The following is a 20,521-nucleotide window of genomic DNA, read 5'->3' on the forward strand; positions in this document are numbered from 1 at the left end:
GTTTTGCGAGGCATGGGCATCCTGTTCTGTACCTGATGCGCCGGGGCTTGACTTGGTCATTACATCGGCCCAAACTGGTCGAGGTCAATACAACCCCGCAACCTGTCACGCTTCCCCCGCAGCCTTTCGATTCATCTAGCCCTGACTACTTCCTGAGAGCCCACGATATCAACTTCTTGCCCGCTTCAAGGCTGTGTCCCTGGGAGTCAAGCACCCTCGACAGAGGGTGACGGGAATCTGCCGACATGTTCTCCGAATGTGGGTTCAGGGCTGCCCTTTTTTGGTCCGTCTGGAACTTCCGCTGACATTACTTGCAGATGCCTCCAGGTTCCTCGCGCAATCACAGTCACGACTATCTAACTTTGGCCAGGCCGATAACGGCCCAACTGGCCAAGGAGACTGGCATAGCAGAGGGCCACGACTGGCTGGACGGGCGTTCTTGGGCAGAGGCGGCCCGAACCCCTACCAGCCGAGCGGCTCCCGGTTTGGCAGTTTGGCTGCGTTTGGCTCGCGGTACGCCACCAACGATGCACCGTTATTTCAGCCCACTCTCGAACAAGACGATGAGGACGAGGAGGAAGCGGCAGACCTGTTTGCACTTCAGCGGTCGCGACGAGTTTTTGCCACGAGCCGACTCGAAGAAAGCACCGAGACGGAAAATGACGGGAGCAATGCCTCCTTGGAACGCAGCCAGGAGGGGTCGTCCGGGCTGGGGGGACGCCTGCGGGGAATTCGAAGCAGTTGGAATGGCAAAAAACGCTACACACGTCAGAGCCTAGAAGAGGACTCTGCAAGCCAAGACAGAAGGGGGAAACAACGGTTACGATCAAGAGGAAGTGAGGACGGAAAGGGGATGGAGGATGTCACACTGGAATCTGCGATTGCTGACAGCGAACCGCCCGAGGACCTCATGATGGAAACACCGGCCGATAATGACGACCCGCCAGCCTTTCAAAAATTCCAGTCGACCACTGCCCCGACGCGGTACCTCAGGAGGGATTCGACGGGCGATTCAGAACTCGTTCAGCCAGGCCCTGCAGGCTCGCTCGACAACAACTTGAACGGTACCCCTGCATCCCCTCATGTTGAGGGCGAGATTTTCAAGCATGACGCTTTTTTCGCATGGCTCTACTTGATTGCCCAGGCCTCATTAATTTCGACGTTCGTGCTGGTCGCGCTGCACACGGACCGCGGGGACGGGCCGCTCGGCGACACCATTTATACTACGCTACGGGCCTCGTTCCACCTGCTGGCCGTCGACACGCTGATATCCATTATCGTCTCCCTCGTCTGGCTTGCGGCGCTACGATCGTTTGTCAAGCCGCTGGTCACCTTGGTTCTGGTAGCGGTACCAGTGATTCTGATATCCTTCTCATTGTATCCGTTCATCTCCAGCTATCAGTCGACGGATGGGAGCTCACGCATCCAAGATACGATGATGCGATGGGCGGCCGGCGTCCCAGCCATCTCTGCGGTAGTCTGGCTCTATTTGATATGGAAGGGACGGCACGCCCTTCGCTCGGCGGTCGGCATCCTCGAGTTTTCGAGTCGGATCCTGGCCGCCAACTCGGCCCTCGTCCTCGTCGGCATGGGATGCCTGGCGGTGGTGGTCGTCTGGACTTGGCTATGGTTGCTCATGTTCACAAATGTCTTCCTCGGAGGAAACTTCTCGAGCAGGCTTGCCAAGTTCATCATCAGCGCGTCAAGCTGGTGGCTCGGAGTGTACTTTGTCTTGATGTACATCTGGACGCTGTCCGTCATCTCTGGCGTGCAGCGGGCCACTACGGCGGCGACGGTCTCGCAGTGGTATTTCCATCGCAATGCCGTCCCGGCTCCGTCTTCGCGGGAGGTCGTGTCCGCTGCCCTGGGACATGCGATGACCACCATATTTGGTACGATCTGTTTGTCGACGGTGCTGGCGCTTGCTATTCGGCTTCCCTTGCTGGTGTTGCCGCAGCGGTTGGCGAACATCCTCAGCGTGTTCGTCTACTCATTCATCCCGTCTCCGATTGCCGCCCTGACGAACCCGTTGACTTTGACCTATGCCGCCATCCACTCACAGACATTAGCAATGGCGTCTCGAGGCCTCACTCACATGGACTTCATCTCGCCGCAGCGGCCGACCACAACGCTCACGCCGGCAGCTCTCCCCAAACATAACCAGCACTCTCCGCTGCTGCCATACCGGCTCGCCAAGCTGATCCTGCACGCGACACGATTCATCATGGCCACGGCGCTGGGCTTTGCGGGCTGGGTCATGACGGCGCGACAGCTGAGGATTGATCGGCCGGACGGTTTGGGCGTGCGGGGCAGCGCGTATGCGTACGTGGTGGGCTTGGTTGCCAGCTTTATCGGCTGGGGCATTCTGGGCGCGATGGAGGGTATCCTGAGTGGGATTGTGGACGCCGTGGTTATTTGCTACGGCAGCGAGAAGCGCATGGCGACGGGCGCGGGCGGGTACTGCATGGAGGCGGCATATCTCTTTGGGGACCGGCGGCAAGAACGGGAGAGAGAAGAGGTTTATTGAATTTCTCGTTTACAGCGCGGCGTTATCGAGGATCACATCTGGACATTGGTTTGGAGTTTGGAGGAGGGCTGGTACTGGCTCAGGGGTATACGGCTTCGCATCCATGGATGTTGCTAGATCTTGAGAAGACGTGGTGCACGGGACCGATGGGCCGGATGAACTGGGATGCATGTACTGCAAACTGGGTTCTATTTGGAACAGTTCAACATTTGGCAACAAATACATGACCGTAATTGAAGCAAGTTTGTTGGACCTTGTTGGCACTTTCCAACAGCCTTAAAGCCGGTGGGTTCTATGGCGGTAGCTGACTGAGGGCAATACCTGGGGTATCTTAAGTACCTGATCACAAGGGGAGCAGCTACCGGTAGCAACACAGTCAGCAATCCAGTTCTCGGCGCCATCACGGGGCCGCGCGGCATTGACAGTGGTGGATGGACTTACCCTTGGATACGCCGACGGCATCAAATGATGCTCCCGGATGTTTCAGCAGAGCCTTGCTGAATGTGGCTGATTTCGGCTACGTCATCGGAGTGGCGCATAAGAACAACAACACAATACGGTTCCTGATCTCAAGACAAATGCGGGTTAAAGTGACCTCGCAGTTGTCACGGACAGTCGGCTTCTCAGGTTCCTCCTGTCCCCGTCAATGAGCGTGGCTGTGCAGTATTGCGATGTCGCCACTTACTTACACGGAATTCCCCCTTGGTACACAGATATGAGTCCCTTTCCGGAAGCAAGTGCACCGTCCATGCGAGGTGAATGATTAAATCACTTACTTGCCTTGTAGTTAGAGGAGGCCTCTTTCGGCGTTTGCAGGTGAGACTGTCCTCTGACATTGAAAAGACGACGGGATCCTTCTCATTAACCCCGCCATTCCCATCATTTCCGGTTCCTTGACTATCCTCATCCTGCTCCCCCACCCACCACCTACGTAATACCTCGTACCTTACCAACAAACAAGATTCTTTTAAACTCCGACGAAAACTCTTCCTTTATCAATCCTGATATTGGCAGTTCTCGTCACATCATGGCCGATTTCGCGCCGCCCACGGGGCCTCCACCGCCCAAAGTGCCCGAGGGCTGGGTAGTCCGCTGGAATGAGCAGTACAAGGAATGGTGAGCACAGCACTTCCCCAACGATGATCTCGCGCAATACTAACCACTCTCTTCCCAGGTTCTACGTGAACACCTTCACCAAAAAATCCCAATGGGAGAAACCCACCGAGCCCGCCCGGCCCCCACAAGACGACCACCTCGCCCCGGCCGGCCCGCCGCCCTCTTACACCCCGGGCGCCACGCCGGCGCCGTCCGACACAAAGGCCAATCCCTACGAAACCACCAACACCACGAACCAAGGCGCCGCCGCATCGTACCACAACACCAGCACAGAAGAAGAAGACGCCCGCCTGGCCCGCCAACTCCAAGCCGAAGAGGACGCCCGCGCCGCCGCGTCATCTGCTCCCCCGAACCCGAATCCCTATTATCAATCGCACCCGCAAGGCGCACCCTTCCCAGGCCAGCTCCCGCCTCGCCCAGAGGACAGTCACAACAACAGCAGCAGCAGGGGCTTTCTAGGCAAGCTCTTTGGCGGCAAAAAGCCCGGAGGTGGAAGTGGCGGCGCCGGCGGCGGTTTGCCCGGCGCGCTAGGCGGGTTAGTGGGCTCGCACGGCGGCGGTCACCACGGCGGCGGCTACGGCTACCCGCAGCAACAGGCGTATTACCCGCCGCCACAGCAGCAGCAGCCGTATGGCGGGTATCCGCCGCAGCAGGGGTATTACCCTCCGACTCAACACGGTGGCGGTTACTACCCCCCGCAGGGGTATGGGTCTGGCGGTTACAGGAAGCCGGGCGGCGGCGGTATGGGCATGATGGGCGGCGCGGCGCTGGGTGCGGGCGCGGGGTTGTTGGGGGGGATGATTGTTGCAGATGCCATTGATGACGCACAAGAAGATGCTTATCAGGAGGGGTATGGTGAGTAACAAAAAAAAACCCTACCTGATACGGTGTTGCTTGGGTGTTGGCGTGGTTGACTAACGTGGGACACAGAGGACGGTGGCGGTGGTGGTGACTTTGATGCTGGCGGCGGTGATTTTTGATCGGAGGTATGTAGGATCAAATCAAGGTCTGTGGTCAGAGTCTGAGGTTGAGTCTCTGAGACGAGGGATGTGCTGGTTAGATGGACTCGACTGATGTTTGAGGTGTTTACCGTTGTTGTTACTGTATATGAGCTTGGATGACTAGTTGACGGGCGGTAGCATTGCATTCGCTCGTTTCCTCTAGACCTGCGACGAGAAATAGGTTCCCAAGTACATAAATTATGATATGACCCTGCTTTCGCGGTTTTCTGCTACTCACACACTTGGCAACTGGACTGGTTGTCAGACTTCAGCAGAGAAAACGTGCCTTCAGATGATGCTGATACCTCTCGCTTAGCCCTGCTTCAATGGGCAAACAGCTCCTTTCCACTTCGTGCCTCATACTCACACACCGCAATATTCCATCTTACTAAAACATCACCGCTTCTTCTTGCTCTCCCCCTTACCCTTTCCATTGCCCTCCTCGGCCTTGTTATTCGACCCCGACCCGGCCAGGAAAGCGGCCATATCAAAGTTGCTCAGCGGGTTCGCGTTCTGACCTGAGGCGGCGCCCATGATCGAGTTCATGGGGTTCTCCTTCTGCCGCTCTTCCCACTCAGCGCGCATCTCGGGGTCCACTGTGCCATGTCAGTCTTGTTTCCCGCTGTTACATAGAACAACTGCGCCCAGGGAAAAGAGACGTACTGTTCTCCACCAGCTTGGGCATTCCGAAAAACAGCCCCATGCTGGCCAAGCTCAGCAAAATAATCGGGTTCTTGAAGATGCTCAGCACCGAGACTGTTTTCACTTCATGTTAGCAACCAACCGATCTTCTTTTCCCTCACTTCCACACACAGCGCGCCCTCTGCACGAAACGAGAGACAGGGAAACAGGATGGAAAGAACTTACAGCTACTCCTCTCCATGAAATACCCCTTGGCCCCAAAGACCTTCACATCCACTACCATTACCCCGCTAACCCCCTCCATCTGCCCAACGGGCAAACTCTCCCCCTTATTCCCCCAATCGTTCCCCCGAAACGTCTCCCACGCTTTCACCTCCACCACCCCATCCTCTTCCTGCCCCAGCCCACCCGCTTCCACCTGGACAGCAGACCTCGCAACATCCAGACGCAGCGGCGCGAACGCGTGGGTCAAGCAGTGCACGTCGACGAGGTAGGACCCGGCCGGCACGTCACGGAAGACAAATGTGTTGGACACCGAGAGCGGTGCCGAGAAAGACTGGCCCAGGGTGGTCAGGGTCGCGTGGGTGGAGGGCGGGAGGAGGTGCGGGTTGGGCAGGTGGGGTGGGGATGGCGGGATGCGGAGGGTGATTGTCGTTGTTGCTGCTGTTGTGGAGGGTTTGGATTTGGCAGTTGCCGGGGTCGAGTGGTGGAGGAGAAGGCCCAGAAAGGGGAAGAGGAGTTTTGGAAGGTGCATTATGGCTGTGTATTGTTGTCGCGCGCACGACGGTGCGGGTTGAATGTGGTTGCTGATGCGAGTTGGGAACTTGAAGTTGCGTTGAGCCGACAGGAGCTCTGGTGACGAAATGGGCTTACAGGGGGCAGTGGGGTCATGGGCTGTAATTGGCTGAGAGGGCAGTGGTGGACCTCCAGAGCTTCTCTGCTGCAGTGAAGCAGTGCTTTTACGGATAGAAGTTCAAGTCCTCGAAGCTAGCGTTTCTCCATCACCACAGTCGAGTCGGATCGACAGACGCAAGTTTGCAGCCCAGATTTGGATTTGACTCATTTAAGCAGTTTATTACTTACTCTAAGAACAAAAAAGAAACAAAAGAAAAAGATTTTTTTTTTTTTTTGGCACGCTCGCTAAACAAATCAAACCACGACCGGAGCCTCCTCAGCCTTGGCCTCTGGTGCCGGCTTGTCGCCATCCTTCGTTGTCGCGGCCGCCGCGGCCTTGAACGACTGCTCAAAGTCGGCAATGATGTCGTCAATGTGCTCGGTGCCGACCGAGATGCGGATGAGATCCTAGATCCCGTCAGCGACAGCTCTCAACACATCACTCGGCCCGCACTCACCTCGGTAACACCGGAGCTGATCTTCTCCTCGTCGCTGAGCTGCTCGTGCGTCGTGGTCCACGGGTGAATGGCCAACGTCTTGGAGTCGCCAACGTTGGCCAGGTTGGACACCAGCTTGAACCCATCGACAATCTGGCTGCCGGCAGCGCCGCCCCCCTTGACGCCGAAGCTCAGCACGCCGCCGAAGCCGCGCTTGAGGTACTTCTTGGCCATCTCGTGCGACGGGTGGCTCTCGAGGCCTGGGTAGGACACCCATGAGACATAATTGCTGTTCTCGAGGTACCGCGCCAGGGCCAGCGCGTTCTGGGCGTGCCGCTCGGCGCGGAGCGAGAGCGTCTCGAGACCAAGCAGCAGCTGCTGCGCGCCGAACGGGTTCAGGCAGGCACCAAGGTCGCGGAGGATCTCGACACGGACGCGAATGGCGAAGGTAATGGCCCCAAAGGTCTCCCAGAATTTGAGGCCGTGGTAACCATCCGATGGCTCGACCATCTGGGGGAACCGCTTGGCGTGCTTGCCCCAATCGAATTTGCCGCTGTCGACGATGACGCCGCCAATGGTCGTACCATGCCCGCCGATCCACTTGGTCGCCGAGTGAACGACAATATCGGCGCCGTGCTCGATGGGGCGGACAAAGTAGCCGCCAGCACCGAAGGTATTGTCGACCTGGAATCGCCCTCCAGTTAGTGGTCCGCTCCCAGCCCCGCGTCTATACACCCTCATACAGTCCACGTACCACAACTGGGACACCCGCCTCGTGGGCGACCTTGGCAATGACCTCAAAGTCGGGCACATTATATCGCGGGTTGCCGATGCTCTCGATGTAGACGGCCTTGGTTTTCTCGTCGATGGCAGCGGCCAGGTCTTCGGGCTTATCGCCGGTGACGAATTTGGTCGTGATGCCGAAGCGCGAGAAGAGGACCTTGAACTGGTTGTATGTGCCGCCGTACAGATTGGACGTCGAGACAATGTTGTCGCCGGCGTGTGCCAGCGCGGCAATGGCCATAAACTGAGCCGCCTGGCCGGAACTGGCAGCCACCGCGGCCACACCTCCCTCGAGAGCGGCGATTCTCTTCTCAAAGACGTCCACGGTAGGACTGCACATGTCAGTATGGGCAGCTCGAAATGACCCTGTTTCTGTCCCCGGCCCCGCCACTTACTTCATTATCCTCGAGTAGATGTTCCCAAACTCTTTGAGGCCGAAGAGACGGGCGCCATGGGCCGAGTCATTGAAGACGAAGCTCTGTCCATATCGGTCAGCTCTCTTCCCGTCCAGTCGGCAACCGGAGCTCTGCACTCACGGTAGACGCATAGATGGGGACAGCTCGAGCATTGGTAGTCGGGTCGGGCTCCTGGCTGCCACCATATCAGTCTCGCGCACCTTGTCTGGTGGTCAGTCCGGAGCAACACAAACCCCGCATGAAGTTGGAGCGTCTCGAACTTTTGGGAGAGATCAGACATGATGGCTGCTGGTCGTTTGGAACGTTAAGGGTATCACAGAATAAAGAGCAAGGGAACGGTAGGCCCAATGTGTTGAAGAGTGAACTTTGACAACAAAGAAGGATGGGATGGGACGGAAGACGTTTGGCCATGGGCAGGTCCCTTTTTCTATCGTCGATCTTCCCTGCTTCCCGCCCACGCCCTGGCCCGGAGGGTTTACCAGCCGATCGCCATGCTGGATGCACCCATCCATGACCATGCCGCCATTGTGAATTTTTCGTTACTTGACACAACCACTCTGCTGCTTGCTTGATGGGGCAGGCGTCCCAGGGGTTGCTACGTGCCGACCAGTCGCATGTGCTTCCTTCGGGTGGTGAAGTGGGGTTCACTAAGGTTGAAGTCGAGCACGCCATCACCTTGGTGGCGCGGGGCAGTCCATGTCCGGACTGCGAATTGCACGGTTCTGGGGAGGGCTGTGTGTCGGACTTATTATCAGGACCATGAGAAACTCCCTTTCGTGAGTGGTATTTCGAGGCGGGGACGCATCGTCAAAGGCCCTGGGTATTCGAAGCTCAACCAGCGCTGTCATCAGAGCAGAAGTCGACTGTCTCCTGCTAATGTTACCTACCTTGCCTAAGGTAGATTCGGTATTTCCATGCAGTAAGCCCAACCATCCCGCATCCCCGTGCTTTGCTGGGCTGCGGCTGCGCGGGGTAGCTCTCACTGCATAGTTAGTTACTGTACATTGCCGATGTTACCTCATCTGTCGACCACTTACACGATTGCGGTCCCAAATTATCGGGGTACCCATCCGTACTCCGTATCTCCAACTGATCAACGGATCCAGTCCAATATCTGCCATTAGGAACCTGGTGTCATTTGAGGCCTGCATTGCGAATTGTTGGCCCGTCTTTGTGCTAGTATATGACGTGAGATCCAACATCCGATGAAGCGGCTGAGTGACGCGAAGAGTTCCTGAGCTTGGGTTTTTCCCGCCCGGCCCAATCAGCAAAGCTGCAGTGGCTGCATATGAGATCCGACAGCGAGACATAGGTCAGAAGCCGGTACAGCTGTTCGAGCTTTCGTTCTTCCATCGGAAAGCCCATTTCAATGCTCTGTCGAGGGACGAGTGCAATTGGGCTGTAAAACGATATCAGTTGTTCGTAGTAGCTACCTGTTAGACCGTAGCATATTTACAGTCTAGATCGTCCCAAGCATGTACGACCTCGACAACATGCCCGAATACCTTACCGTAGCCGCCGCAAACGCCTCACCGTAGCCCCACGCCACAGCAAGCCATCAAGGCCATGCTTGATGACAGCGTCGTACAACAGTAAGCATTCCCATGGTTCCGCATCCCGAGTAACTTTGTCCCATCCGAGCCCCGCCACCCAGTGATGTAGACACCCGTGGGCGCCCGGGAACCACCGGCCCGCATGACTTCTGAACCAACCGACCCCAGGGCTGAAATAAGCTTTTGACACCCGACGCACCGACTCGGCTTTTGAGCTGCCCACACCCGGACGGAATTCGGACCATCTCCACAGGAAGATAACAATGCGAACCCAACCACAACTGACAATACATCTCTCACTCATCACCCAGGGCCCCCCGACCGCCAGTTACTTTCACCGTCAGTCCAATACCAGGTAAAGTTCCAAGTTCAAGCAGCAGCCTCTTTCGTGCCCATGCTCATCGGCACCGCCCCGGTCCCCGCCATCCTGCCACCCTCCATCGCCTTCCCACCCCTCCTGGCCCTGACCATCTCCAGGGCGGTCAGCGCCGTGGACGCGGCCCAGGTGGCGAAGGAGAAGGCGGCAAAAGCCACGTCGGCCTGGGCGGCGTGGCAGGGCGCGCCGCGGCAGAAGAGCAGGCCCTGCAGGAAGACGGCGAGGGCGACGAAGCCGGCGAAGGAGAAGACGGCCGTTGCTGCATCGAAGGGGAGCGTGAGGTAAGATTTCGGGGCTGTTTGTTGAGGTGAACACAAACGGAGATGATGTTAGTTGGCTTGTTCTTGTTCTTTGGAGCTTGGGTTTGGAGAAGTTGGGGAGAGGGAAAAAGAATGGCTTACTTCGCGGGAGAAAGCGCGGGAGAAGTTGTATGCTCGCCAGGGAGAGGAAGGACCAGATGGCAGTGAAGATGAGATAGTTAATCTGGGCAGGCGAGTTCAAGCTGGTGCTGCTATTGTACCAGTGTGCGACTGTGGATAATTGGTTGGCATGTTAGTCTCGATGCGGTCCATCGTTTTTCTCGCATGTAGGGTCCTCACCGAAGCCTGAGAGGATTAGGACTAGGAGGGCGAAAACGCCCTGTGTCACCCTGATGAGGAGCATCAGGGGAAACGATATGTTGGTCAGCTTCATAGTCGATGCAGAGATGGAGATGCACAGGATGTAGAAGGTAAAGTGTACAAGAGTAATGAAAAGAGATACAGTAGCAGATATAATGCGGGCGGAAAAAGAAACAGAGAGGGTGAAATGGGATGGAAGAGCCAAACCGGAAGAGACAGTGGATTGAAGGTAAGGGGCTGTGGTCGTCCAAAGAACCGGCAAGTCGAGGTGATCTATGGATGATATCCCAACATGTTAATCTGCGTGATGAGCGCCTACGATATCCCCTTGAAACAGAGATCACCAGGAATACTGTCGCGCATGATGTGGTAGAGGACGGCGAAATCAGTCGAGCCAATGAAGCGGCGCAACCACGAGCGAAGTAGCAGTGCATCTCCAGGTTTGACGTCGACGCCGGTAGTTGTAAAGCCGGACAACCTGGTGCAAGCTTGATCGCCATGTTGGGCGTTGTTTCAATCTAGAACCGGCTTCACTTGAAAGCTGTGAAAGACCGAGATGTAAGGCCGTCGTGATAACTCCCGTCGTTTGATGCTCAAAGTTGGAGCAGTACTGCTTCCTACAGGCGAGAGAAGCAGTACTTGTCTTAGACGAGAAGAACTGCATCAATATTGCAGTGTTCATTCAGCTCGTCGTCGCTCCTCGCCGTCGAAAGGCGAGAAAGATTTCTTACGGCAGATGTTGTGTTCCGACATCTTGGCGTTTCGCAGACTCCTCGGACGGAAGTTGTCAGTTGCGAGGCCCATGCACTTTGAGATCAAAGACGCAACGATACGACCCTAACGCTCGGGTCTAAACTGGGGCTCTCGTGGGGCTTCAATTGGTATTAGAATGGCATCTAGATTTAAAGTTGCAGAATCGATAAGTTATACACTTGTACTACTTAATTATTTTTAACGTTCGGTGGGTATATCATGTCCAGTTATACTATATACGAATTCCCTAGATCAGTTGTACAGTACCGCATCGCTCTGCAGCATGCACGCAACCGTGTCACAACCCCCGGTTCCAATTTAGGTCGACTCAGTCGGGCTAGAACTGGTCCATTTGATACGGGCAAACTTACGATTGAAGAGATGCCGTTCAGTATGCAAAGTACTTGTGTCACCAACTGCGCTGTTACCGCTCCCGGCTACCTTTGGTATTTCATGCACTTCGAAGTCGTCATTTCAAAGTCTTATGTGACTGTCTTGCAACACATTGCATTTAAGTTACAGGCACCGAGCGACAGAGGCAATACGGTAGCTACACTAAGCCCCCGTCCCATTTGGTTGCAATCATCCCACATATCATTCGTCGTAGCCTTCTTTCCAGTTCAATGCTTCACTGCCGGTAACCCTCTGTCTTTTTAACATGACCACCCGTGAATGGAAATCGCGCTGCTCGTCATCTTGGCGATCTCTCTCCCGCCATTCATGCTCACTTTGGCGTACCTGTCATTGGCAAAATGCTCGCCCAGACGGCGACCTCCACATTCGGTGCCACCACTGCCCCACCCCCAGACATGTCAGCCGAGGCTGTTTTCTCGGTGCCGTCGGCTTGAAGGTACCCCAAAGCTTAACAGCCCGGTGAATGCATGTTGCAATGTCTCACTGCTGACAGGTGATACAGAGGAAATGTTAGATCAAAGGTAAACACGATAAGGCAGAATTCCGAGAGTTAGCGGTTCAGCAGCCGACTCCTGGGCCGTGGGGATGTTGAATCTCCAAACAATTGACGCACGCTCGATGAGGGAGAGTATCTGCTGTTAGCCGGTGATTTCGGCTCCCCCAGAAACCGCCATCGGCTTGGCCCGCCATCCTTGTCGCACTCGGCTCAAGTCCGAAGACGTCCCCAGGACAGGACCACATGCTTCCGAGTGCCGACCCTCCCTTCATCCTTCGAAAAGGACAAGGTCGTCCAGAACTGTCGAGGTTTTGGTTCCGGACCTCCCGTCTCGTCAAGCCCGGGCATTCCTTTACCGATTCAGAAAGAGAGGAAAAAACTTGGAGATAGCGAGGTGAGGTCTTGCGCAGAACCGGCTTTCCCTCTCTTCCAGCTTCTTAACGATCCCTTTGTTTCATCGCTGCGTCTCCCAGCCCTGCTGACCGAAGCCCACTCCTCCTTGAGAGTCCGCGATCGCACCAGCAACTATGTCTCGCAGCAAGCAGGATACTCAGGCGTACATTGCGACGCTCGCGACACCCCCGCCCCCGGGTGCGCCGTACGCTCTTCCCATTCCTGGCACCGAGCGCCCGAACCGCACCCCCATCTACCGCCATTGGCGCTTCCAGAACGGCCCGCTGCTCGAGACATTCGACCCCGCACACAGGACCATCCACGACCTCTTCGAGTACTCGGTCTCTCAGCATCCCAACAACAGATGCCTTGGATGGAGGCCCTGGAACCCCACCACCAAGACTTGGGAGCCCAAGTATGTCTGGATGACATATGCCGAGGTCGCCGAGCGGAGGAAGAACTTTGGCGCCGGCATCGTCGAGCTGCACCACCGCCTTGGCGTCACCGAGGACAAGTATGGCGTCGGCCTGTGGGCGCAGAACAGACCTGAATGGCAGATCACCGAGCTGGCGCTGCTCTCGCAGTCGCTGTGGCCCGTCTCGCTGTATGAGACGCTCGGGCCCGAGGCGACAGAGTACATCATCAATCACAGCGGCCTCACTGCCATTGCCTGCTCACTGCCCCATGTCCCGACCCTGCTGAAGCTGGCGCCTCGCGTGCCGACCCTGAAGCTCATCATCTCGCTTGACCCGCTCGATGCCGGCGAGATGGCTGGCCATTCGAAGTTGGCGCTGCTCAACGCCACTGCCGCCAACCACGGCATCCAGATCGTGTCCATGACCGACGTGGAAGCTATCGGCGCCCGCTCCGGCCGTGCCATGCGTCCTCCCAAGCCCGATGACGTCCTGACCATCAACTACACCTCCGGTACCACGGGCGACCCCAAGGGCGTCCTTATCACCCACGCCAACGGCGTCGCCGGCATCAGCGCCGCCCGTTCCAACCAGACGGTCATGGCCGGCGACGTGCACATCTCATACCTCCCGCTCGCGCACATCTACGGCCGTATGGCGGACCAGACGGCACTGGCGGAGGGAGCCAGTATCGGGTACTTCCACGGCGATATCACCGGCCTGGTCGACGACCTCAAGCTCCTGCGTCCCTCGGGCTTCATGTCGGTGCCCCGCCTGTACAATCGATTCAACTCGCTCATCCAAGCGGCGACGGTCCAGGCGGACGGCTTCAAGGGGTCGCTGTCGCGGCGCGTCATCGAAACCAAAAAAACCAATATGAAGCTTCCGCCCGGCCAAGCCACCAACAAGCACTTCCTGTACGACCGCATCTGGACCCCCAAGGTGCTCAAGGCGGTCGGGCTGCAGCGCGCCCGCACCATGATTAGCGGTAGCGCCCAACTCGACCCCGACGTCCACGAGTTCCTTCGGGCCGCCTTTGGCAATCACTTTGCCCAGGGTTTTGGCATGACCGAGACGTACGCCGTGGGCACCGTCCAGATGCCCAACGACTTCACGACGGGCAATATCGGACCCCCATGCCCCTCGGTCGAGTTGTGCATCGAGTCGGTTCCCGACTACGAATACACGGTCGAGGATAAGCCGTACCCGCGCGGCGAGCTGTTGATGCGCGGGCCCATTATCTTCAAGGAATACTTCCGCAACCCGGAGGAGACGGCCAAGACGATCGAGCCCGACGGCTGGTTCCACACGGGCGACATCGTCGAGGTCGACAGCATGGGTCGGTTTAAGATTATCGACCGCAAGAAAAACGTGCTAAAGCTGGCCCAAGGCGAGTACATCTCGCCCGAGCGCATCGAGAACGTGTACATGGGCAGCACCAACCTCATCGCGACGGCCTTTGTGCACGGCGAGCCCAAGGAGTCGTGCCTGGTGGCCATCTTTGGCGTCGACCCGGTCACCTTTGCCCCGTACGCCGCTAAGATCCTCAAGAGGCCCGTCCCAGCCGAGGACAAGGAGGCGGTCCGTCAGGCAGCCAACGACCCGCGCGTTAAGAGCGCCTTCCTCAAGCTGCTGGACCAGATTGGCAAGAAGCACAAGTTCAATAGCTTCGAGAAGGTCAAGAACTGCTACCTTGACATTGACCCGTTTACGGTGGAGAATGAGCTGCTGACACCGACGTGAGTTTTCCACCAGTTTTGGTTCTTCCCCTCTCCCATGGCGCCCACCTGCCCACGTGGGCTTACTCATAAATCATTTATCCTTACATGAGATGGATATTGGGCTTGGATGGCTGCTGACATCATATGCCAAAATCAGACTGAAGCTCAAGCGTCCCCAGTCGGCGAGGGCATTCCGCAAGGAGATTGACCGCATGTACGAGGAGATTGCCGCTCAGATGGCTGAGAAGCCCAAGCTCTGAGTGTGGTTCGCTATAAGAAAGGCGGAGCGGCGAGGGGCGGAGCAAGAGGCGCATTTTCGAGATTGTGTATAGTTGATAGCGGCTGTATAGGTTGCATAGCAGTGAGCTTAGGGGGTTTGTATAGTGTTCTCCCGCATATACTACTGGATAGGAAGTTGGTAGTATAAGTACAGTAATGAGCAAATTTCGTTATTTCTAGCACATTGGACAGGAGATTCTATTACAGTGAGATGGTAGTTATGTCCATGGCACAGAGCATGCGATTAGTTTTAATGTGCCCTTTCACCTGCTTGAGCAGAGTCTGTCATGGCACGGCTCATTGGGTCAAGGGGTATATGGGAGAGTGATAGCTCTATAGTTCAGCTAGTGTGTGACGGCACCTGCCGTCGAGGTACGCGCTTGCCTTGCTCGCGCGTGCCCTACTTACTCTGGCATTTATTTTATATCGCGAGAGCTCTTCCATCTTCCCTTCGTTTCTCCCCATCTTGTGGTTTTACACATTAGAGAGGTCTTTCCGCAGCTTTGCTTCGGCTAATAGCCCTCTGCTCGTGACACAAAAGTTCGATTAGTCAGATTGAATCCTCTATACTGTGAAAGACAAGTGGCATCAAGGCGAGGGACTGGGCACTGCAAAAACCGACTCAACTCTGCTAATCGAAAGCTAAGGAAAGGAAGAGGGAGAGTATACAGGATGCTCGTCCGTGACACGGGTAAGATAAGTGGGCTCACAGGCCACCCACCGATGACCCACCGATGACAACATGAGCCCAGGGTGCGCTTTTCGTCACAGTGCGCTTTCCATCACATATAGCAGAATCTTTGTCATCTATAAGGTATTTATAACAGATAAAGAAGTAATATATTTAAATGTGATAATACTATTGAAAATAGCTATAGAAGAAATAATAGCATTAAATAATAATTATAAGCATAATAAATGAAAAATAAGTAAATTATATAATTTCTGGATTATTATGTTTATCGCCGCTTATATAATATAATCACGCTTTTAGATTAGTTTACTATTTGATTTTAAACTAAGTTATTTATACTGATTATCTGATTCAACGATTAGCTAATTGAATCTGCTAAAGTTGCTACACCGCGATAGTAATGGATTCCAGGTACGTGCGAATCGACGCGTTATTTCGACATATACGCGTTTCTCCCTGATCCACTACTCTTACACCACAATATCCTGTTGGAATCGCTTGTTTCTGGACGTAGCCGAGCTTTGGCACCTTCCCTAGGTGTATGGTCGAGCCTTGGCTGCAGCGCACTGCGACGATGAGCTCTACCATCACCACAGCCACTCTTTCTGCCCCTCCCCTCCTAATCCAGGATGTTGCCGCAGTACTATCACCTAGCGAACGAGCTTTATTGATCAATTCGATTAGTCAAGGATCCAGGCCTCCGACGAGACCTTTGGCTTCGGTTTCGTCCGAGCCGCCAGCGAAGCGGATTCGGCGCGACGAGAATCCAAGGCCGACCGACCCTCTACTCGACCACTGCCTGCGAACCCAAGTGTTCCCACACATTGACCGGCAACTCGCCATCTTGTCCCCCGATCGGTCGAACACGCTGGGCATCGGCAGGCAGGTAAGCGCTCCACCGCCGTACCCCATCTCTAGCCACCGTCCCTTTCCCACGGCATCTTCCGTTTCATCCGTTCCTCATCTTGCCCTCTCCCTCTCAGACTCTTACGTACATGCACCTGCCAGGTCGTCGCGCTTCTTGTCGGATCTGAATTTGCCCGCGAGTACAACAGCCGCGGGGACGGAACCATCAGCCGCGAGTTTGAGGTCAAGTTGGCATATCAGGCTGCCCGATATGTGCATTCTCTTGCCCGTGGCCTTGTACATACAGCCCACTCCCCCCAGCAACCCTTCCAATAATTTGAATGGCGAGCTAACCCGGGCTCTCTGGCTTAGAATCCTCAGCTAGTTCCTAACACAACCTCCGAGCCGCTTCCAGCGCCGCGCCCCTTCCTCCAGCCACCTGTTCCCTTGCCGCATTCTGCCCACCGACTCGTGCCAACGCGTGTCGCTTCGACCCCTTCTACCGGGCCTCGGTACTCGACCTCGCCGATTCCCGTGCCGGTCATCCCTGGTCGTCCAACGGCAACGCAGAATGGCAGACCCAACGGGACCGTCACGGCGCTCCAACGCTCAAGCATACCTACTTCAGCTATAAGACCCCCGTCTGAGGTCATCACCATTGACTCAGACGATGATGAGGAGCCGTTGTCAAAGCCCGACATACCGAGACAAGCTCGGCCCGTTCCCGCACCACCAACCGCCCCTCGTATGCTACCAGTGCGGTCGTCGCCTATACCCGAACTTCTCTCGCCCACTGCCCCTCCTGCTTCGGCCGCCGTCCGGTTGCCCGTCGCGTACCCAGCACCCGCTGTTGCGACCAGGCCGGCGGTGCCTGGTACATTAGCTGCGAGCCCACCACCAGTTGGTAAACAAGCTACTACACCGATCCCATCAAGCGCGGTTGCTCGAGCGAGCCAGAGTACGTCGCAGGATCGGAGAGTAGAGACAGAAGCGAAACCGCGCGCAAAATGGTTCTACAAGCAGCGGCTGCCGTACCTCACAGTAGCACAGAGGGCGTCAATTATCCGTGGCACTCAGCGACCCCTTGAACTAGGTTCCTCCGAGCTCGCCAACCCGGTTACGTTTCATGTGGATTTTTCAGCTGCGGAACTAAAGTACATCCGGGACTTCACTAGGCTTAATCTGCCGTTGTCACCAAAGGCTGGGACTCCGAAAAAAGATCTAACCAAGGTTCTCAGGAAGAACCGGGGCCACGTTCGGAGGATCCTCGATTTGTTTGCGCTGCGTGGCCAGCTCCCAGGGCGAACACGCGAGGACGTCGAGAACCTGTTCACCGATCTCATCAACCCCCAGAGCCGGCTAGGCCGCGCTGTTCTGACATTAGAAAGGGACAACGGTGATCAGCGCGGCGATCATATTCGGTCCAGCCGTGTTGACTCCCTCTTGTTCGCAAGGGAAATTTCTGGTCAGCGGAGCGTCGGGTCAAGATGCCCACAGCGACTCAACTTCCAGAATGAGTTCCGGAAGTACCGCGAGGACGACCTTGAGAAAAAGGCCGAGTGGACGGGTTGCGCGGGCGACATCTCCACCATTGCCTGGGTGTCCAACGACGGCTTCATCTGTGGAACGACCGAGCACTCCGACGCGCACAATCAGCAATACAACAAGCCTGGCAATTTGGTCTTAGGTTCGTGTAGTCGTGTCACCCTCCGTGCGTATCCCGAGCATCGCATTGTCCGACCCATCGTCGAAAGGGGGGAGAACTCGACCGAGGCCATGCGGGAGAGCCAGGATCCGTGGCTGTATTCTTCGGTCGTGTCATCCGACTATGATGCCATCCACGATCGGGCTTTTACCTGCTCTTTTGACCGGACGGTGAAGATCTGGAAGGTTGAAAAGTCGGGATCTTCCATGAGCGTTCTAGGCGAGTGGAGGCATGGCGGCAACGTCAACTTCGTTGCTGCATCCAAGCATGAGTCCGGCATGGTCGCGACCGCCGCCGATGTAGCAGTGGACGCGGTTCGAATCTACAACGTCCTCGGGGAAGACATCTCACGCAGCTCCTTCCGGTCTTACTCGTGCTCTCGCGTGACCGACGAGAGAGGAAACACCGTGTCGACGGAGAAGTGGGCCTATTTCCCTGCGACCATGCAGTGGGGCTTGGCAGACGGCGTGAAGAATATGCTGCTGGTGGGCTACTCGCCCAGGAGTCGGACGGGCGATGATAATGACATCCCTGTGGAGCGACGGGACACCGGCGAGCTGTGCCTGTGGGACGGCATCACCGGAGAGCGGTGGCGTGTCACCTCGGCTACTACCCAGAACGTCTTTGAGGTCCTTTGGCACCCCACTCAAGCCTGTTTCATCGCCGCCACCTCGCCCTTGGGCCTGGATCTGGAGCCTAGTGTGCGTACGCAGATCAGGATCTTTCGGCCTGCGGATCAGATTCAGTTTGGCATCAAGGCCTACAGCCCCATCATGACCCTGGATTGTACGGCTATCGATGTCAACGAGCTGACAATTATGTAAGTGTTACGGTTCATTCTTTGACCTCTACCCTGAGCTGACCATTTCTAGGCCAAATAGCTTCAAGTCTTCTTACGTCACGGCAGGGTGCACGGATGGCAACACCTACGTGTGGGACACGGCCCGTGGCGATAGGCCCATCCACATCCTTCGGCACGGCGAGCCGATCGATGAATACCGGGGCGATAGAGAACGCGAAGACGTGGGCGTCAAGTTCACAGCATGGGGAACTACGCCCGATCGGTTCTATACAGGCTCTTCTGACGGTCTAGTCAAGGTCTGGAATGTCCGCTCACTAGACAAGCCGCTGGTTCGGAACCTACTAGAGGCTCCAGCGCCTATCACAGCGGGCATGTTCTGCCCCGACAAGTCGAGGCTAGTAGTTGGGGACGCTAGCGGCCGAATTTTCATCCTCTCCATCAACGACGAGAAGGAACAACTAATGTTGGTCATGGAAGTGCCTCTCCCGTGCGGAGGCTCTAAGAGGATCCAGCGACCGCCCGCTGTCATTCCACATCCAGACCCCCCGGCGCCTACCCACGACGCTGAAGGCTGTCCGATCATAGCTACTTCAGGCCCTGCTCTCGGCCGCGCTTACCTCGAAAACCTGCAGCTTGAGCGCTATCCTAACCCTACTATTGGGGTGGTACAGGGCCCTCGATATCTTGAAACCGGTCTATTCCGTCGCGAGCTGCACCTTAATGAAGACCCTAACCAGCCGCTGCTTGCGCAGTGCCAGATGATGCAGCAAGAGGATCAGAAGCCGCCATGGCGCCTTGCGAGCAAGCGACGAGATCAAGGCCTAGCTTTGAGGCTGCTGAAGGAAGTAGCGAACCTAAGAGAAGTGCACCTCGGGAATAAAAGCTTAGATCGTTTTTCTCTTGATGTTGAGGCCTTGTCTAAAGAGACTAGAGTTGAGTTAGAGAAAGCTGGAGTGGATTTTGAGCTGATGAGGGACTATATCCTTGAGGAAGAAGAGTGGTTTAACTTGTAGGCGAAGGAATTCTGTATTGTACGTCTAGAAATGACATTGCTTGAAGAGAATAAATATGAGATATTGCTTGAGGTACATTATCAGTGATATGCGCAACTCACTAATAATGTAACGGGCTGAGCCCGTAAAGGCCTCGGCAAACTCTCGGCCAAGACTAAAGATTCGGTGGACTTCTATCTTGTTCGATATTGGCGCACAGGCCAAGGATGTGGAGGTATAAGACGGCAGATATCTTGCATAGTCTTTCACTCTTTTTCTTCTTCTCTCTCCATTCGAGACAAACTCGTAGAGTCGTCACCAGCTAGTTGCAATATACTCCTGGGACCGCTACAAATAATATACGTTATTTCTATATAAATGCTTAGATAAAGATGTGAAAGAGGCGTAAAGAATTATATTACCTCGTAAAATCTTATAGTTGATTACTTCTTATGCTACTTTAAACATAAGATAGCTATACTAATGAAAGCCTTATCAATTGTATAGCTTATTTATCTAAGTTCTTTGATCTTAGAAAGGCAATTGATATACGGGCAGGGCACAATTGATACACGGGCAGGGCGTTATCCGGGCAGGGCAATGCGGAAGCTCCTATTGGCTCAAAATTTCCTGTTAAGCAGGGTCTTT

The 20,521-nt window shown here is 55.7% G+C and overlaps 7 protein-coding genes across 7 annotated transcripts; 5 read left to right on the forward strand and 2 right to left on the reverse strand.

Annotated features, from left to right (window-relative positions):
* Positions 1-245: 245 nt before the first annotated feature.
* Positions 246-2,527, forward strand: N657DRAFT_682290 (uncharacterized protein; the record flags this gene model as incomplete). Its single annotated transcript, XM_062796468.1, has 2 exons — positions 246-258; positions 318-2,527. 2 exons carry the CDS (start codon positions 246-248, stop codon positions 2,525-2,527), a joined length of 2,223 nt encoding a protein of 740 aa, XP_062645549.1.
* Positions 2,528-3,135: 608 nt separating this feature from the next.
* On the forward strand, positions 3,136-4,877 carry N657DRAFT_647261 (uncharacterized protein). Its single transcript, XM_062793277.1, has 3 exons — positions 3,136-3,643; positions 3,702-4,498; positions 4,574-4,877. Exons 1-3 carry the CDS (start codon positions 3,555-3,557, stop codon positions 4,621-4,623), a joined length of 936 nt encoding a protein of 311 aa, XP_062645550.1. The 5' UTR covers positions 3,136-3,554; the 3' UTR covers positions 4,624-4,877.
* Positions 4,878-5,040: 163 nt separating this feature from the next.
* On the reverse strand, positions 5,041-8,096 carry N657DRAFT_576577 (O-acetylhomoserine ami; the record flags this gene model as incomplete). Its single annotated transcript, XM_062789189.1, has 9 exons — positions 5,041-5,240; positions 5,308-5,400; positions 5,512-6,092; positions 6,524-6,588; positions 6,639-7,301; positions 7,372-7,732; positions 7,796-7,878; positions 7,937-7,991; positions 8,050-8,096. The coding sequence occupies 9 exons, from the start codon at positions 8,094-8,096 to the stop codon at positions 5,041-5,043; spliced, it is 2,148 nt and encodes a 715-aa protein (XP_062645551.1).
* A 1,642-nt stretch (positions 8,097-9,738) lies between these two features.
* Positions 9,739-10,438, reverse strand: N657DRAFT_577109 (uncharacterized protein; the record flags this gene model as incomplete). Its single annotated transcript, XM_062789229.1, has 3 exons — positions 9,739-10,040; positions 10,147-10,275; positions 10,345-10,438. The coding sequence occupies 3 exons, from the start codon at positions 10,436-10,438 to the stop codon at positions 9,739-9,741; spliced, it is 525 nt and encodes a 174-aa protein (XP_062645552.1).
* A 1,847-nt stretch (positions 10,439-12,285) lies between these two features.
* On the forward strand, positions 12,286-14,921 carry N657DRAFT_647266 (acetyl-CoA synthetase-like protein). The gene is made up of 3 exons (XM_062793278.1): positions 12,286-12,422; positions 12,535-14,573; positions 14,713-14,921. Exons 2-3 carry the CDS (start codon positions 12,556-12,558, stop codon positions 14,813-14,815), a joined length of 2,121 nt encoding a protein of 706 aa, XP_062645553.1. The 5' UTR covers positions 12,286-12,422; positions 12,535-12,555; the 3' UTR covers positions 14,816-14,921.
* Positions 14,922-15,918: 997 nt separating this feature from the next.
* Positions 15,919-16,940, forward strand: N657DRAFT_96224 (uncharacterized protein). Its single transcript, XM_062797613.1, has 3 exons — positions 15,919-16,410; positions 16,537-16,671; positions 16,747-16,940. Exons 1-3 carry the CDS (start codon positions 16,070-16,072, stop codon positions 16,757-16,759), a joined length of 489 nt encoding a protein of 162 aa, XP_062645554.1. The 5' UTR covers positions 15,919-16,069; the 3' UTR covers positions 16,760-16,940.
* Positions 16,941-17,121: 181 nt separating this feature from the next.
* On the forward strand, positions 17,122-19,894 carry N657DRAFT_576700 (WD40 repeat-like protein; the record flags this gene model as incomplete). Its single annotated transcript, XM_062789200.1, has 2 exons — positions 17,122-18,899; positions 18,952-19,894. 2 exons carry the CDS (start codon positions 17,122-17,124, stop codon positions 19,892-19,894), a joined length of 2,721 nt encoding a protein of 906 aa, XP_062645555.1.
* Between the last annotated feature and the right edge of the window lie 627 nt (positions 19,895-20,521).

Source organism: Parathielavia appendiculata (assembly GCF_033297405.1).
Source record: "Parathielavia appendiculata strain CBS 731.68 unplaced genomic scaffold N657scaffold_10, whole genome shotgun sequence".
NCBI classification, from domain to species: Eukaryota; Fungi; Ascomycota; class Sordariomycetes; order Sordariales; family Chaetomiaceae; genus Parathielavia; species Parathielavia appendiculata.